The sequence below is a fragment of the Artemia sp. Qi Xiang Cuo genome, chromosome 2, assembly GCF_049724085.1.
Source record: "Artemia sp. Qi Xiang Cuo chromosome 2, ASM4972408v1, whole genome shotgun sequence".
NCBI classification, from domain to species: Eukaryota; Metazoa; Arthropoda; class Branchiopoda; order Anostraca; family Artemiidae; genus Artemia; species Artemia sp. Qi Xiang Cuo.
The window spans coordinates 71,834,012-71,852,892 of NC_142795.1; the positions used below are offsets into that span (position 1 = coordinate 71,834,012).

Genomic DNA, 18,881 nt, shown 5'->3' on the forward strand with positions numbered 1-18,881 from the left:
GGGCCTTTGTGATCTGAACCACGGTTCAGTTTTTTAATCCACCTATAATAACAATAACCATAATAAGTGACGAGCCTGATTAAGATAATATGGTTCAATTTACAGCTTGTATTTGTAGACTATGAAATTTAAACATTATTATCCTTAAGGTATCAAGACCATATTTAACCTTTCGAAAAGAAAGCATAGTATACTCATCTCCAAATTCCATATTTTCTGTAAGATTTTTCTTCTTTTTTTTCAATTTACATCATGACAAAAGGGAGTAAAGACTTTAAACGGTTTAGGAAACCTCAATCTAAACGCACCCTTTTAAATTCGTGTTAATAACATGGTGACATTTTTCTTTAATTTGGAGACTTAATTTTCTTCATTTGGAGACTTTTTTATATCAATTTGTATGTATTTTCTTATGCTAAAAATATTCGTGGAGGCTGAAAATTGATTGGTGTACAAGAACTTTGAGACGAACAGATTTTAAGAAACCATGGAACATCTAACATCTATCTTTCTAGTTGAAAATCTTTCTTTCTGGTTGGTCTTAACAGATTCTGACAACAATTGTTCATTCTCAATCCGTTGATTGATTTCTTTAGAACTCAGGAGAAAAAGTGATTCTACTAAAGTTGCCGAAGGAGGTCATTTTTGTAAGACAATGGGTAAGGAGCTTTCCCAATAAAATATCTAGGGTGAATAAAAAGCTGCCAATATTTGCAGATTTTCAACTTTAGGAAGCTTATATGGTAGGTCTTAGAAATTCTGGTCTAAAATAATCCGGTTAAGATTATATACTTAGATGCAGGCTTAGATGCTTGAAACAGGCTTCTAAAAGTTGTAAACCGCAGATGAGGCTATGATTTTCAGGAGCAAATACCGAGTCGTATATCACTTAATCCATGCGAAAACGGGACAAATCAATAAAATTGGTGTTCTAGGTTACATTGCCTTAATGAATCGATCGCGAAGTCCATTTAGCTGGAAATTAACTAGGTCAAAACGAGGAAAAAAATAATTTTACATTTTATACAATTTTCCACACAAATTTAGACGTATCTGCCCTGTGTGTTACCCATGTATCATATGCCAATCTTGATCCTTGTAGTGTTTCACTGGACTAACCAGTTAATATTTTGACCGAAAAAATCAGAAAATAGAGGATGATTTGATATCTCGAAACAGCGCTCATACCTGTTAGCCTATCAACCATCTATTCGTATGGAAAAATACCTACAAGCAGGATTAGAAACGGACTCCTGCGCAAAAAGTCAAATAGTAACAAATGAACAAGAAAGGTGAAGCAACAATCATTTCAGGGCTACAAAAATTTTGGACAATATTAGCGAAGTTTTCCGAGGGTTTGTATTTACATCGAACACTTGTTAGTTTTTTGTTAGTAGTATATTTTTAAGTATTCTTGTATTGTATGTTAGACCGAAAAGACTGAAAATGCATGGCCCGAAAAGTTAGGTTTGGATTTTAATGAAAGTTAGAGGGTAATCATTCCAAACGGACTAAATTACCATAAAATAAAATTACAAGCACTTTCCTTCTTTTTTTAGCCATCCCAGAGCAGTGCTCATAAGGTTTGCAAAATCAGGGGGTGTTGACAGACTCTCACTAAATCACAGTTGATTGATCAACTGAGATTGAAGGTTTTAGGAATATAATGTAAATATTTCTTACAGATTAGGCACAGCGAATACAGTCCAAAACCATTTTGATAAAACCTCGAACTCGGTCAGCTCTAACTTAGAGCATGACAAGGGACATGGAAACATCATTCAACTTCATCAATTTTCAAAAAGCATGCAAGTACCCTGTGCTTCTTTTCACGTCCTCGTAGCTTGCAACTAATATGCACACAATTAAATACAAATCACGACTTCTGACAGATTCTCACTAAATCACAATCGATTGATTAAATAAGGATTGAAGGCTTTAAGCGTCTGACGATAATACATCTGAAGCCACAAGTGTTTTAATTAAACCTCGAACTGGGTCAGAGGCTCTAAATTAAAGCATGATATGGGAAAAGGAAACAGCTCATTCAATTTCACCAAATTCCACAAAGTAGGCAAGTGCCCTGTGCTTCTTTATATGTCCCCGTTGCTTGCAATAAATATGCACACGATCAAATACAAATTGTCTCAAAGTAATGGAATTCAAAGTTAAAATAAAAGCTAAATAAAAAATTAGTTTCCTTTATATTAAAGAAAGGTTGAGTAATTAACTGTGATATCTTCTCCCACTACCGTTTCCGATTATAAATTTCTATGGGATTCATCTGGAAACGCCCTAATATCTTTTAAAAATATCTCTCGTATCCCATGTGTCATTCATGATCCAAGAATAATAATTGATGTTAAGAGCCCCATCGCCCTCCCCCAACTTAATGGAAATGATAATCAATGTTCTACAAGACATGATTGATCTGGTCCACTACTAACCTCAGAGGCAGTCATTCTGCAAAATGTTGATCTTCCTAGATGGTGATGCAATAGATGATGTAAAGAAATACAAGCATATTCCCTCCACAATAAAACCATCAGGGGAGCAGATGACCATATCTTTGTTCGTGTTATAAAGGCTTGGATAGTCTTCACAAATCTAGCAAAATTACTATGGCATAGAAGTGAGACTTCCATTAGAAAAAAATGAGATAAACATAGTTATTGTACGAACGATACTGTCATACCCCAGTGAAGCAGGGCCACTCTAAGCTGAGAAAGCAGGAGTCATGGACGTGTTCAGCCAAAGCCTTCGTTATATTATCCATGTCAACGGATGATCAAAAGCATCAAATGCTGTAAGGAACCCCTTTGGTCAAAAACAAGACTTATCAAAAGGAGTTCAGCAAAACTGCTTGACCACACTTTATGGCGTCACGAAGATACAAAAGACCGCAAAATCCTGACTTTTTAACCATTACTTACTTCATAATTATGGAGAAAGGAGCAAAAGCAAATAAATTTGTGGCGTAAGAGGATCACGAGTCATGAGGAGACATAAACGTAAACGGGACAAGGAGTCGCTGAAGATCGTCCGTTACACAGCATTTAACAGTTTAGAATGGTCAGCAGAAGTTATTCCAAGAACTATTGATGTCAGGCAGGACAGGATATCGTCTAGTTCTCACCGAAAGAGGCTTATATGCTGGTTCCTTCATATTGTAAATACATAGTATTCATACAATAAAATGAAAATTCTGCATGAAATAGGTCTCATGGTAGCCTTTACTATCATGGAATTTAGTGATAGCTCACATTCTCTTTGTTTATTTTTTTAATTTAAAGAAGCTGAGTCTAAAGCAGTTCAAATTCATCTTCTTTGAAGTGCAAATTGTAGTCGTTAAAGAGATTTGATCATTAAAATATAAAAAAAAACACCTCAAGCAGAATGGAGAAAAAAATTCTTGCAAATCCCAAATTTCAAGAAGAATTTGCTAGAGTTCTGCTGAAGAACAGGAGAAGTTCGATAAAAAGACACGCTTCTCAATGACCCAATGAAAAAAAAAATAAAATGACTGTTTTAAAGTTGAAACCCCATCCTCTCCCAAGGATCCACCTTTCTCCCCGAACCGATTAACAAAAATCCTCGCTCTGCTACTGCATCCTTCTTCCCTTTTTTCATAGTTTCTGGCATTTGAAACAAACTCCTTTTTGACAAGTCAGTACAAGGCAGTTACAAGTACTTAATGTAATTCTGTAGTTTTTTTCGTATTTGTTAAAAACACCAGCAAATAATTTAGTTTCCTTTCGACAAGTGAATTTATCGATCGCTTTCCCTTGGCGATACAAGAAATCACAGTCTTAAAAAGAAAACTTGTTCATCAATGTAGTTTGTCTCATGCGAAAGATTTATTGGAATATATTTTAATCGAGCATTTAAGGTTTAGGTCGTAACTAAGAAAAGAAGGAAAGGAAATTCAGAAATAGAAGCAAAAGGAGAAATATGGAAAAAAAACTAAAAATAATAGCTGTAAAAATTAGCTTACAATTATGAGTTGTTCTGTTTATTCTATCTTTTTATTCTTGGCTTCCATTATTTTTGTTCTTTTCTATTGAAACGGTGTTTATCGCTAATCGCCAGTGTTGGCTAATCTTGTTTGGGTTTTGTTGGTTTCAGTCATTGTCTTGAGAACAATTTTTCCAATTTTCTTCCTTTTTGTCCTTGTAAAGTCCAGTTCACACGTGTGTTTAGCTAGACATCAACCAGGATTGTTTATTAAAGAGGAAAAAAATATAATTGGCTGAAAATAATTATGCCTGGATATTGACGCTAGGCAGGCGTGTGAGTTGGATTTTACGGAAAGACAGTTCAGTCACTACTCTAAATAAAATGAGAGAGCAACATGTATTTGGTAAGAATGTGACGCACACATACTCAGCATTAATCCACAAATAGCCAAGCCAGAAATAGCTTTGTCAAAACTTATTTCGAAAAGTAACCGTAAAATCGGCTTTCATCTGTAACAACCCCTTGTTAAATAGTCACGTCTGAATTAATATATATGTGAATGCTGTTCAGTGTTGTAACACATAATCTTTATTATTTGTTTCGATTTACGTTTGGATGTTTCTTTTTTATTCTCTTGTGCTCCGTCTTTGTGTGCTGTTTGTATGGTTTGATGGGCTCGAAATAAATAAATAATATATTTATTTCAAAAGACATGTTTTGATGTCTTATTCTTCTAATTATCAGGACTCTTTTAATATTGAAAGATATTAAACTGCTACCCTTGCGCACTGCGCAGAATAACAGCCAGTTATTTGAAAGGATAAATTCGATTTTTGTAATCGGCAATGACGGTACCCATCAATTTCTACTTTCAAGAGTTTCACAATAGTGCTGGTGTGTGAAGTTTCTTCTTTTCTTTCTTTCAAACAGTTCGTGGTAACGAACTGTAAGTAAGGAGCGACCTGGCTCAATAGTAACCGAAACTCTAAAAAACGGAATTTTGATACCAATAGATACATCAAAGGAATCACATTTTTATGCTGATTTTAAATATATAAGTTTAGTCTTACCCATGAAAAGTTACGCGCCTGAGAAAATTTGCCTTATTTTTGAAAAAAGGGGGAAAAACCTCTTAAACGTCATAGAACCTAAATTGAAATCATAACATCAGATTCAGAGCATCAGAGAACCCAACTGTAGAGGTATCAAGCTACTATCTACAAAAATGAGGAATTTTTTACTTTTTGCCAGACAAAAGATCACGGATGCGTGTTTATTTCTTTTTTTGTATATTTTCTTATTTCCACAGGGGTGATCGTATCGACTTAGTAGTCCTAGAATATTATGACAGGGCTCATTCAGACGGAAATTTAAATTTCTAGTGCCCTTTTTAAGTGACCAAAAAAATTGGTGGGCAGCTTGGCCCCCTCCCATGCTCATTTTTTCCCAAAGTCACCCAATCAAAATTTTGAGATAGCCATTTCGTTCAGCTTAGTCAAAACTTTAGTTAATATGTCTTCGAGGATTACTTAATCCCCCACAGTTCCTGGGGGAAGGGCTGCCAGTTATAAAATTTGCCCATTGTTTACATATAGCATTGGTTATTGGGAAGTATACAGGCGTTTTCAGGAGGAATTTTTCTCTGGTGGGGGGGATTGTCGGGATAGGGGTTACGGTGGAGAATCTTTCCATGGAGGATGTTTCCTTGGGGAAGGGACATTTCTATGAGGGGGGTGCCAGATTTCGCAGCATTATTTGCAAAAAAAGATCAGAAATTAAATAAAAAAAAAAGTTTTTTTCAACCGAAAGTAAGGAGCAACATTAAAACTTAAAACGAACAGAATGATTACGTATATAAGGGGGTTCGCTCCTTAGTCAATACCTCACTCTTTACGCTAAAGTTTTTTTAGTACTTTCAAAAGAGCTTTCTATTCTAATTAACCGACCTTTGTGATTCAGGGGTTTGTGATTCGAACAAAATTCGAACTTTAGCGTAAAGAGTGAGGTATTGACTAGAGGCGAACTCCCTAATATACGTAATAAAAACATACGAATATAGAAATTCCTTACGTAAGTTAATTCGTAAGTTACTTCAGAACAAAATTTCGAGAAAGTCATTTAGCCAAAAAAAATTATAATTAATATACGAATTTCGTTTTAATTATTCATGCACGGTGAGCCAAAATCAAAGCTGCATTAATTCAAAAACTTTCTGAAATTAAATAAAAAAAAACAAGTTTTTTTTTTTTAACTGAAAGTAAGTAGCGACATTAAAACTTAAAACGAATAGAAATTATTCTGTATATGAAAGGGGCTGTCCCCTCCTCAACACCTCGCTCTTTACGCTAAAGTTTGACTTTCTCACAACTCTATAGTTTTAAACAATAAAAAACTTAAGCGTAAAGAGCAAGGCGTTGAGGAGGGGACAGCCCCTTTCATATAGGGAATAATTTCTGTTCGTTTTAACTTTAATGTCGCTACTTACTTTCAGTTAAAAAAAACTTGTTTTGTATTTAATATATACAAGATTGTTGGGCTAACGTTGGATCGTTGTCTATAGTCACACTTTGTCCAGAGTTGCAAGATTCGAAGGTAAGGCAGACAATTGTTTTCTAAGCCTCAGAAAAAAAATCATTTATAGAATGATAATATTTCTTTATTTTGTCTTTTGAATGGGTAACAAATATATGAATAAATTCTATGTAAACAGTAAAACAAAATCGGTGAAGCCTAATTTGAAGAGTTTATCTGTTTTCATGATCCAACTCCATCTAAGAACAATTTCGTTTCCCAGTGCAGGTTGATTTATCGATCTCTTTTGCCTGGAGATGGAACAAGTTCTAGTTTTGAAAAGGCATGCTTATTCATCTGTTTAATAGGTCTACAGTTTAAGCACTTAAGAAAAAGAAAAGACACAGTCTTGGCAACGGTGAAAATGAGGTAGATATCAGACAAGAAAGGAGAGAACAGCTCAGTAGTCGAAATATATGTAGTATATAAGGTATATTACAACTGTAAACTATATTTATACAAAAACTCATAAAGTGAATCGAAAAACATGTAAATAAAGTTCAAATAGAGGGTCATGTGGCTTAAAGTTCAGGGGATTTATGTATTAGTACCGGAGTCAAAATTTGCTTCGGTAGCCAGATTTTCATTGCAAAAAAAAAGAAGAAAAAACAGTTTCACGTCGGATTGTGATACATATCTTGAGGTATCAGATATCAGACTATATTTTAGATTTGGTTTTTACATCAAAGTTAAGAACCTCTTTTTTCCAACCTGAAAAACCTTATTTATATTAAATAAAAGGTTTTCATATTAAAGTAATAAATAAAAGCTTACTATTTAGATTTTAATAAGAAAAAATAGCAATTTACGGTCTTATGTCAGAATTTAGCTTAACTTTCTCTTTTTCATACGCAGATGTGGTGGAGAGATCCAGCTCGATTTCCAGCGGTATTGCAGGATCTTGACTGTAAAGAAAAAACCAAACAAAATCCTAGTACACACAATATTTTGGGTACTTGTATGCTATACGCCCTACCTAATGTTCTTTAGATCAATTCTAATGAAATATACCAAAGTAAGATAAAAACATAATACTTTAGAAACAAATTTGGGCTATATATTTGCACGTTAGGGGGGGGGGGGTAAAGTATAGCGGGTCTGCATGCTTAATATGTTAGGTACAATTATTCTTCATATCATGTAGTAAGAATTGTTTGCTAACTTTACACTGTCCGAATACTTTACGGGTCAAGCGTGAACCTTGCATCTATTTCATTTATAATTACTATTTTTATATCCATATCAGATTTAAATTATTGAATTGTTTAGCTGTTTGTTTAAATAAAGCCAAACTAACGTAAACATCAGAGAGAGAAAAACATAGAGAGAGAGAGAGAGAGAGAGAGAGAGAGAGAGAGAGAGAGAGAGAGAGAGAGAGAGAGAGAGAGAGAGAGAGAGAGAGAGGCAGAGGGAGAATGGAAAAAACTTACAACTCCGAGAAACCCTTCCTCCTGTTCCATATATACCGTTTCAACTACTTCATCAGCAGAACCTTCCCCTTCGTCCTTTTCACTTTCTGTTTCGGAGGGAATATCACCGGGACCAGCTGTGGTAGACAAACTTTCGGCATCATTTATACCGTCTACTTCACTGTGACTGGCTTCATCGAGATCTAGCCAATAAAATTTTTAATAGGTCAAAAAATGATTTTCAAAAGTACTTGTCATTTTATCATCATTTCCTTGTAATGGTTTTCCTTTTTCTTATTTTCTATTACCTTTATCTAGATTTGAATTTTTTTATATTTACCATAAAGCTTGAAAATGATGCTGTTGTGTAGAAAGAACTGCTAAGTTGCCCGTATAATCGATCTTTTTCGACTTCTTTTTCAACAAACTATTTGACAAAGCAACTCAAACTGCAATGGTCGGCAGCGAAATTTTCGTGACAATTTATCACTGCTTCTGCTGGAACATTATTAGTTTATAGATTTCAATAGCCTTTCACATAGTGTTTTTACATGCCTTACCATTTTTACGATTATCATCAATTTTTTGTATTCATGTTAGCCATAGAATAGATGCCAACTTATAAGCTTTTGAGTCTCTTCGTTTATGCCAAAGTGTTGCAAGGACCAGTTTTTCAGTCAATTCATAGTTTCTAGAAGAGTAACATGATTTTTTAATTTAACCAGCATTTCCTGGTGTGAAGCAATCAAAAACTAACAAAGTCACACAAAAAAACTCTAGTTACTACTACTACTACTAACAACTCACCGCAGCACCAATACGCCTGAGGCCAACACAACTACGCACGCTCCTCCTCCATCCCTATCTATTGCCTCCGTTTTTACACCCAATCCAAAGCCTCCCTTTTTAGACTCTCCCAGGAAGTTTCAATTTCCTTTAAATCTTTCTTTATGAAGTCTTCTCACCCTAGACGAGGACGACCTGCTTTCCATTTAGCCCTAGACAGTTGGCCGAAAAGGACAATCTTCGGCAATATGTCATCCTTCATCTGCACAAGGTGCCCTAGCCATCTCAACCTTTCTTTCATTATAGCACTAGAAATTGGGATTGCACGACAGTTTCCATACTGCCTAATGTTTGAAACACTGTCAGTCAGCCGGGTCCCCAGAAGAATCCACAGGCTATTTCTCTGGAAAACATCTAGCAAATCTTCATCCGCTTTTCGGAGCGTCCATGCTTCAGAGCCATATTTGACCACTGTCATCACTGCAGCTTCTAATATTCTAATCTTGGTTACCTGAGTTACAAAAATTGATTCCATCTTTCAAAATGTCTGGCAAAAAGAGATGAGAGGTCGGTCCACCTCACTCCTCTCAATGGATAATTTTATGCTTTGAGCTCGGAAATTCTCTTTTCTTTATTGTCTTTTCCTTCTTCGCCTTTCCGAGTCTAAACCCTCTGATACACCCTCCATAAGGGTTGGAACTTTACACACCTTAGTCCTTTTTATATTTAGTGCTATTAATACTATACTACGAGAATTAGGAGAGAGACTAGCGCTAACACGACCCGCTTGTTTTTGATGTGTTTTGTCGTATCCATAGGTACTACTACAAACTATGAAATAATGGCTCTATATCACTGATTAAATTTTGTATGTTAGCCAAATATTTGCATGTGGGTGTATTTGCGTAAAGAATAACATGAGCTTTGTGGGTTTTTATAGTGGCTCAAGAATAGCAAACGCTAAATTATTCCAAGATGAACATCTCTGTGAAGTTTGAACTGAAAATTTACATGCCAAAGTTTTTTATTATAGACAGGAAGGGAAATAGATTTCAAATATATAAAGTTTGCTCATCTATAAGTTTCACCTTCTCCTAATACCCCCCTTATAAACTTGCATTCGTAAAACAGCTAGGTGTTGGGAATCAGAACATATTTCGAGTCTGATAGTAAAAGATGAATTCGTCTTGCCATTTTTTTGGGTTATGCAAATTTTTTGATAAACTTTATTTATTGTTTACAATATTAACGTAGTAAAATAATTAAAACTGAAGGTAAGAACTTATTAGATAAATACCATTCAATAGGGAAAAACAAGCCCAAAGAACTACAAAAGACGAATTACATAACTACCTAATTTTTAACGATACGGATTACAAACTTAATGAAAAATGATGAGCATGGGAAGGGGGCAAAGTGGGTAACTAATCATCGTAATAAAAGACCAGATACATAAAAAGTACAAAATAAGATATTATATTTAAAAATAAAAGACATTTTTCTTACAAAAAGAACCTTGGGATCTCCCTAACCCCTAGAACCATATCCTAGAGTTTACCCTTCCTTGAAACAATTTCTGTAGGCACACTTGTCAACAAATCATAGCTAGTATCTTTAGGAGATAATGTGCCACAATGTGCCACAACAGAATTTTTACCGGTGAAGAGCCATAATCTGTTTCCATTCTTTCAATGCATTCAATACCTGGTCTATTGCTGGTATATAAAGTAGACAGTAGTGTATGTGTGTAGACAGATTAGTGTAGACAAACACTAATCAACACACTCAGGGAAGCTTTCATCCACACCCCACAAGTCGTGTTCATGCGATGTATATCTACCTTGTCAAAGTAAGCTCGGGGCTCTTTTAAATTTATAGGCTGTTTATGTTTTCTCGTGTTTCCTTTATTCAACTTTATTCAACAAATCATGGATATATCTGATGTAATTTCGTATCAGCCTCTAAGATTAACACGCAAAACATGAAAAAAATTCAGGTAATAAGTCAAACGCAAGAAGCAAGCGGAAAGAAAACATAAGGATCAAATGAGCAACTGCATAAGAAGATATGTGTTGTCAATGCTATTATAAGCCGCGTTTTCAGGCTCAGCGGGTTCGAACACGGTTGTTCTCGTCTAGTTTCAAGTTTCTAGTTTTTGGTCTAGTTTCAGCGGTTTCGAAGTTTCAACCCCGTGTTTGATGCACTAGATACACTGATGCACAACGCTTGATGCACTAGATGAGAACAACCCAAGTTTGAACCCGCTGAGCCGTGAACAACCCGTCTTTTAAGATGGGTTGTTTTCGTCTAGTGCATCAAGCGTTGTGCATCAGTGCATCTAGTGCATCAAACACGGGGTTGGACCTTCGAACCCGCTGAAACTAGACGAAAAACTAGAAACTTGAAACCAGATGAGAACGACCCGTGTTCGAACCCGCTGAGCCTGAAAACGCGGCTATAGTCAGACTTACTAACTATAAAAACACACTGCTAGTATAATAAAATCCAAAAGGATGCTACCCATGGTAGACCGTATACAATCCTCATGACTATAAACTGCACCAAAAACTTTTTCTAAACTTCCTTGTTAAGGGTGCTTTGGGTCGATCAACAACCCCTCTCCTTTGCGTATGTGTGAAGGATTCGGTACAAAATATAGAAAAGGGCAGGAAGCTAAAAAGCAGGTGAATATGAGGAACCGTTTTTGTAAAAGTGATTGTTGTCTCACTCACTAACTATAAATCCACCTTACCAGTACAGGTGTAATCAGTAAGAAAATGCAAAAGGATAGTACCCATGGTAGACCCTATACAATCTTCATGCCTCTAAACTGCATTGAAAACTTTTTCTAAATTTTCCTGTTGGGGATCCTTCGGATCAGTCAAGAGACCTTTCTCCTCCCCATATGTGCGGAGAAATTTGAGCAAAATACAGAGAGAGACAGGGAGCTAAAGAGCAAGTGAACAAGAGGAACTGTGTTCTAAAAGCGATTGTAGTCTCACTCATTAACTATAAATCCGCCTTACCAGTACAAGTATAATCGGTAAGATAACCCAAAGGGGTACTACTCATGCTGGATCGTAAACCGTCCCCCAATCTTGTTAAATTTTCGCTTTTTCCTCCTTGCCGTAAAGCCTGAAAAGTTTCTAGTCCTCTAGAGAGGGATTTTATTAATGCAGGGGAAATGCCACGCCTGATCTTTGGTACTGTCAAGTAAGGTTGTTTGGTTCTTATTTTCAAACGAGGTCTAGCTACTCGATAAGGGCTGTAATCATCACTACTGAACTCAGATCCTACCGTAATCCAAGGAAGCAATGAAAAGAAATAAGTTAGTTGTACAATTTAGCTAATAACTACAGCATAAAGACACAAAGAAACTTCAATGAAATGGGAAGGTCAAACATTATGGCTGTCAAAAAGAAACAGTTTTAAGCCATTTCAATTTAACGCTAATAAGTGGCATGGAAAATTAAAGAAAATACTGTCTTCTGATGAAGGATAAACACATAATACAAAAATTACATCTAGCGATTATACTGACGTTGATAACCATACAATTTGTCGCTATTTTTGACTTGATTTTTTTTTAAAGAAATCCATAAAGAAGTTTTTTAGAACGAAATTTTCTAAGAGCCTTCGAAGTTTTCTTATCAATCTTATAGCATATCTTGAAAAAAATCTCAAGTTGAAAATCCCAAGAGATTTGGTCGTTTCCTGCTAGTCTCAACTTAGCCTAGGGCCCTACAGCTCCAGTATCTTATCTTGGTTGGAGTTGCGAATGAACATTTATAGGTTCTAGGTTTTAAATTCACCTTTTATTTAGAAAAAAAAATCCTCTTTGTGCAAATAAAATTCCAAATGGTTGACACCAAGGGTCTCCAAAATGGCTTATACCAAAGTAATATATTTCAGTTATGTCTAAAAATAAGGGAATTAGCTATTTTCACTATTTAACAATTTTAAAGTTAGTGTCTTTTGAGTCGAAGTAAATCGAGGCATGTTTTATTCCCAAATATGGCCGCATCGTGTGGACTCCAATACTTGACCTGACTTACTTCACTTAAGGCTCTTGCCACATGATGCGTGGCATAGAGTGCGTAGCAACTGTACTCCTCCAGGTGGACCAATCTGATGCTATGAGAGGGGCCTCGTCATCAACAATGTCGGCCATGTTGGAAAACTTCTGTAGGCTGTCCTTCCACTTGGTCCGAGGCCACCATGGAAAAAAGTGGGGTAGCAAAGTAGCAATGCTACTTGGCAGTTTTTATGGCCTAGTGAAATTTGTTGGCAGATTTTGAAATTTGTTGGGAGATTTGGCAGCTTTTGGAATTCTGTTGAATTCTGCTACTTGCAGCTTTGGAACTTTTTCCACACCTGGTCCGAGGTCTACCCCTCAGGCGCGACGAACCATGCGATGTGGGGTCAAAGTCATATATGATCCTAGCAGGGCTGTCGGTGGCAACCGAAGGAGATACCCAAACCATCTGAGAGCTCACTGGGCAATTTGAATTGAGAATGGAAATTGGTGAGTAAGGAGAAGGAACCTTTCATTACTCAAAAAACCGTCCCATCGAAGCCCCTCGATTCGACAGAGTTGTTTCGTCTGGCAGCCGTCTATCGTACTCAAGATGGTGGATTTGGGAGGGGGGCATGTATCAGCCACGTAGAGCAGGACTGAGCTCACGGATGAGTTATATAATGTATTACGGTAATTACTTGGCTATAAAAAAAAAAAAAAAAAAAAAAAAAAAAAAAAAAAAAAAAAAAAACTGTCTTCCTACTTTAGTAGGCCTAACTGAAATAAATGAGCACTTAAACAAGGTCTAGACCCTACTCATCCATCCAGTTCCCTAGGACAAAACAGTACATCCAATCCGATAATCCGACAATCAAGTCCAAATTAGAGCAAAATCAACATCAATAAGTATACGTTTCGTTCAGAGCATCTATCAGCGTTTGTATGGAGTGAGTAACGAGCACAAGGTCGTCTGCGAAGTCGACGTCGGTCAGGAGTCGATCTCCAAACTGGAGGCTAAAAGAGAATTGATCGGTTGTTCGAGTCACGATGTGGTCTAGGACACAAATAAACAATTCTGGGGCAACAGTCCACCCTTGTTGCACACCAGTTTTGATGGTGAATGACGTGCTTTGCTTCCAATTCACTTGTATGCAGCTCTCGGTTTCCTTGTATAGCTTTTCAAGGAATAGACAATATTTGGCTGGCAGTCCGAGGGAGTGGACTATAAGCCATATAGATTCAGGTTCGACCGAATCGAAGGCACCCTTAAAGTCCACAAAGGCTATATAAGCTTTTCTACGAAATTCTTTTGTCTTTTCCACCAACTACCGCACTGTAAAAATCTATTCATTGCCGAATTTACACGGTCCATTTTTTATTTCGATTCCATGTTCGAGGGGTTTCAGGGTTTTTCAAAATTCTCAGAATTTGTTTATAAAGTAGACACCATTGTTCTGTTGAATCCATATAAAGGTTACGATTTTTCATTCAATGTGAATTGTCATTTTTTTTCACGTAACAATTTCTCCGAAAACACGTTTAAAAAAACAGTCTCCATGGGCCGCGGTTCACTCCTTACGAGATTGCTGGGACTCCTACAACCATGATGAGAAACAGGTGAATCCTCACTTAATAGTTTCCAACGATAGCAATTTCAATATTGTAATTTTCTGCTTCCTAGCCTGCTCTAATATAAAAATGGTAAAAAAAAGTGGGACCAAAAAACGAAAAAAAGGAAGCCACATCACTGCTATCCATGGAAACAAACCGAATTTACTTGTTTTTCAAGATGAGGGGCTGTAAACGTTAAAGGTTTGAAGGTTTTAAACCGTTAAAGGGCTGTAAACGTGTAAACGTTAAAAAAGTTAAAGGTTTTCAACGACGGCAATTCCAATGGAGTGCTTTTATTTCGACCTGACGTCATGTTTAAGGGGCTGTAGGTTTTTTTCCAAATTTCCTAAAAAAAAAGTCTCATAATTGTTATTAGTGAACGTTTAACCTGAATAATAGTTTTTATTTCTAAATCAGTGTTCAATGGGAAATGTTTCTCACATGACAGTTTCTTAGAAAATGCGTTTTTAACTTCGTTTACAATGGACCTCGGTTTGCTCTTTACCAGGTTCCAATAGTTACTAGTTCTGTAACCTTGATTAATCGAATCAAATATAATTACTATGAGACCAAAGGCAACGACTAAACCAGCGGTTCTTAAACTGTACCTTTTTTTTTAATTGCTCACCGCTCATTTGTAGGAAAATGCATTTTGGTAATGACAAAGGCCTATTCGACGGCATCTCAGTATACAATGTTAATTGTTGTGGGAAGGTCGTAGTAGATTATGTATTTATATATACCACTATTGATAATGCCTAAGCTATACTATCAATTAGTATACCGAATTCCCGAAACATGCCTTTGTAGGATTTAATTTTTTTTTACCTTGGTCCTTAAAATGGCGTTCGACATCAGATTCGTTCCATACCAACCCGGTTACAGTATTTTCAATGTCAGATTCGTCCAAGTTGATAGATTTGTCTTCGCTCATAGTTGTAATCAAAATTGAAGAGCACTTCACCGACAGTTCCAATGCATCCATCCAACATTTCCCTGCAGAAATTGAAGGAGCACGGAAAATCAAATGCGACGTTGGCAGTGGTTGAACTACAGCACCTAAAATTTAGGTTAAGTTCGTTAAACATTATTCTCAAAGAAACCTTTTTACATCAAAGAACTTCAATGACTCCCAATTTTATACCGCACAATGATATTCCCTAAAAATCAGGCTTAATACAGAAAAAAGGCCTATTGTCTACTTAACAATTTTCTAAAGGCAATTTGGACTAAATGCACTCTAAAGTTCACTTAAGAATATTCTCCATACTCAAGTACATTTCTTTTTTTATAATTTTTTTTTTTTTTTACCAAGGGCAGTAAGATCAAAGCCAACAATCAATATTTTTTTCTCCTTATTTCTATGGGCATAGTGAAATTGACCTCTGCGCGGTTAAAATAGGAAAAAAAAAATAAAGAGAAGAAGACTATTAGCAAAGATGGTTACAGGGCCGTATCCAGGGGGGGTACCCGGTTTGACCCCCCCCCCCAAATGTTTGTTTGACTCGTAAAAACGTAACAAAAACGGATATAAACAAATTTTGAATGCGTTTTTTGAGTTGTTTTTTTGTGTAACTCCCCCCCACAATTTTTTTTGAGTAAAACCTCCTCCGAAAAAAATCCTGGTTACGACCTTGTATGGTTAACATTGAATATAAAAATCCTGACTTTTTTCATTATTCATAGAATCGATATTAAGGCAGCCCGCTGCATCTATCTGACACAATAATCCGACTAAAGAAAATCTTAAAACAAAAGCAAATTATTTCCATCACTTTATGGGGAAAGCAGAATCGGCTTGTTTAATAGTTTTGCTTATTTACATAAAACTACATAAGTTTCGGAACTGATCCTATTGAGTGTCAGGCTTATCATGAAAATTTACTCCTTTTGTCAACATTTAAATAGTTTATTAAATATTATTTTGTGTTTCATGGTAAATATTGACAGGGAAATTTATATTTCATTTGAAATAACTATAATTTTTTTTGTCTCTTGACAGTGTGAATTTATCGTTATTTGAATTCCCGCCAGTATTTCTAATTGAAAGCCATAATCGCTGGTCTTTGAGGAAAGTTCTTGTAACTAAAAGAATCCTTTCAGTCGACCGTCTAAAGAAGAATTTAAAATCAAGTTGGGCTAGACATTGACCGTGTACAACTGTGCTGTCATCAGACAGCTTGGTGCTGCTATGAGTTGTTAGCAGAACAGAGAACGTTTCTGTATGAACAGAGAACGTTGTGTGAACAGATTTGTAGATCTCACACGTTGTATGAGTTCTCTGTATGAACAGAGAACGTTTACTTATTTATGCACAAACTTTGCCGGACGCAAAAACTTTGACATTAAATTTTTCAACTCTGAAAAATTGACCCGGATACTAGTCTATATGAAGACTTTGTTTTTTCATCAGGCGATGTGAAATCTTGCTGCCGAAGAGAAATTCGACTCATCTTAGAACATAGATAATTATGAATCCTTACAGCCCCAATAAGATGAAAATTTGCCTTAGCCATTGCTAATGACTAGCTCTGTTATTAAAGTTTTTGCACTTGTCCATTTTGTCTAAACCTACAAGTAAAACTACAATAAGGCTGGTCGTGCCTTATATTCAACGACTAACGAATGCCCCCTCCCTGCATGCAAATTACTGAAATTCAGAAAAGTTAGCCTACATTTAAAAAAAAGAAAGAGGAATATATCAAAATAAAAATATCATAATAAACACTTTAAGGCTAGAAAATTTGCCAGGAAAAAGAGTTTCACGATATTTCTTTAAAGACTATGGCTTGTTAAATTGGTCTTCGCTCAAATTAAAATTTTTCTAGCCTGAAAATATATCTTATAACCTTACATGCAGAAAATAAGAGTTTACTGTTAAAAAAATATTGGTTATTCAAAAGCCTTTTGTACTGGCGTAGTATTTCATGCAATAGAAACACCTCAAATTTAAGTTAGCAACGACAGGTAAATACAACTAAGGGTAAAAACGGGTGGTTGTATCTGGCCTACCTTTCTTACATTCAGATATGGAATAATGTGACTGGCTAGGAAATAACAATAAATATATTAAAGCATACTTTTTAACACTGGAGCATAGGACAGTACCTGTTTTTTCTCATTGCCTCAACCACATCGCAACTTCCAAACAGTTAAAACTTGCTTTGCTACCAATCTGGTGAAATTGGGAGGGTCATTATTGCAATTGAAGGTAACAATATGGAAGAAGTTAAAACAAAATACTGTGTTTCGAGGAATCAAATTATATCTTACTCAGTCCAGTTTGTACTTATTCCAAAAATTATATAAATATGCAATTAAAAAAAGCCGTTCACTTTGACAGCTGCACTTGTATGTCTGCGAAATCAAGCTCTAAGGATGTTAAGCTGTCATTTTTCAGCAAAGTTCCCTCGCTCAATTAGGCAGTGTCTTTCCATGAAAACTGTTTCAGTATTTGGCTAGTTTACGTTTTCCCCTCTCCTGCGAAATTTGTAACATGATCCCTACCAGAGTTGGTGACAACAGTGACCTGTCACAGCATGGCTCAAAAATACTGCCATCATCATGAAAATTATAGACGGGATCTAGGAAACTTTATCAGAATACTTTCTCCAATTATTAGGTGCAATTTGGAACAAAATTCCAGAAAAAAGGCTTCCAGTCCATTGCCGGAAGGGAAACACGCTGTTAAACCATTTTTTGTAAGGGTTCAAAGTGAAACCAGTTCTTTACTGCTATTAAATACAAAAAAAACAAGTTTTTTGAACTGAAAGTAAGGAGCAACCTTAAAAGTTAAAACGAACAGAAACTATTGCCTTATATGAGGGGGGAGGGTGTCCCTTTCTCAACCTTCGCTCTTTACGCTAAAGTCTTTGAAGTTCTTTAAAAATACTTCACATTGTGTTTGAACAGTCTTTCTTAAAGAATTGCGAAAAAAAGTCAAACTTTAGCGTAAAGAGCCAAGGATGAAAAGGGACAGCCTCCCCCACCGTCATATACGGATTAATTTCTGTTCGTTTTAAGTTTTAATGTTACTCCTTACAATCGGTTGAAAAAACTTGTTTTTTTATTTGATTTCTTACCATTTTTCAAATCATACCAGGAAATCCATTCCTTGTAAATATCCCCTCGAAAATTCCTCCCGGAGACTTTCCTTCTCATGGAAAATTCTCCCCGCGGAAAATCCCCTCCCCGGCAGAAAATACCTCCCCACAAAAATTGGGTTTATTTCCCAATAACAAACACTGTGAACCATGGGCAAATTGCATAGTTTACAGCCCTTTCCCCAGGGACTATGAGGGTCATGTCATACCTAAAGGCATAGTTATGTGCCCTTTCGACTATGTTGAATCAAATCGCTATCCTAAAATTTTGATCGGATGTCTTTGGGGAAAAAGGGTTCGTGGGAGGGGGGCTATTTGCCCTTCAACTTTTTGGCCACTTAAAAAAAGGCACTAGAACTTTTGATTTCCGATCAAATCTGCCCTCTCTCGGTCTTCGATGGTCATTGTTTCGAAGCAATCACCCCT

At 36.1% G+C, this 18,881-nt stretch overlaps 1 protein-coding gene across 1 annotated transcript in view; it reads right to left on the reverse strand.

The window, feature by feature from the left end:
* Positions 1–15,408, reverse strand: part of Orp8 (Oxysterol-binding protein-related protein 8) — a 61,335-nt gene extending 45,927 nt beyond the window's left edge. Inside the window, exons 1-2 of the mRNA XM_089103052.1 lie at positions 15,181–15,408; positions 7,959–8,140 (exon numbers count right to left, since the gene is read on the reverse strand). Of these exons, the coding sequence (XP_088959178.1) occupies positions 7,959–8,140; positions 15,181–15,337 (339 nt within the window). The 5' untranslated portion in view covers positions 15,338–15,408. The remainder of the gene's footprint in view (positions 1–7,958; positions 8,141–15,180) is intronic.
* Positions 15,409–18,881: the final 3,473 nt, after the last annotated feature.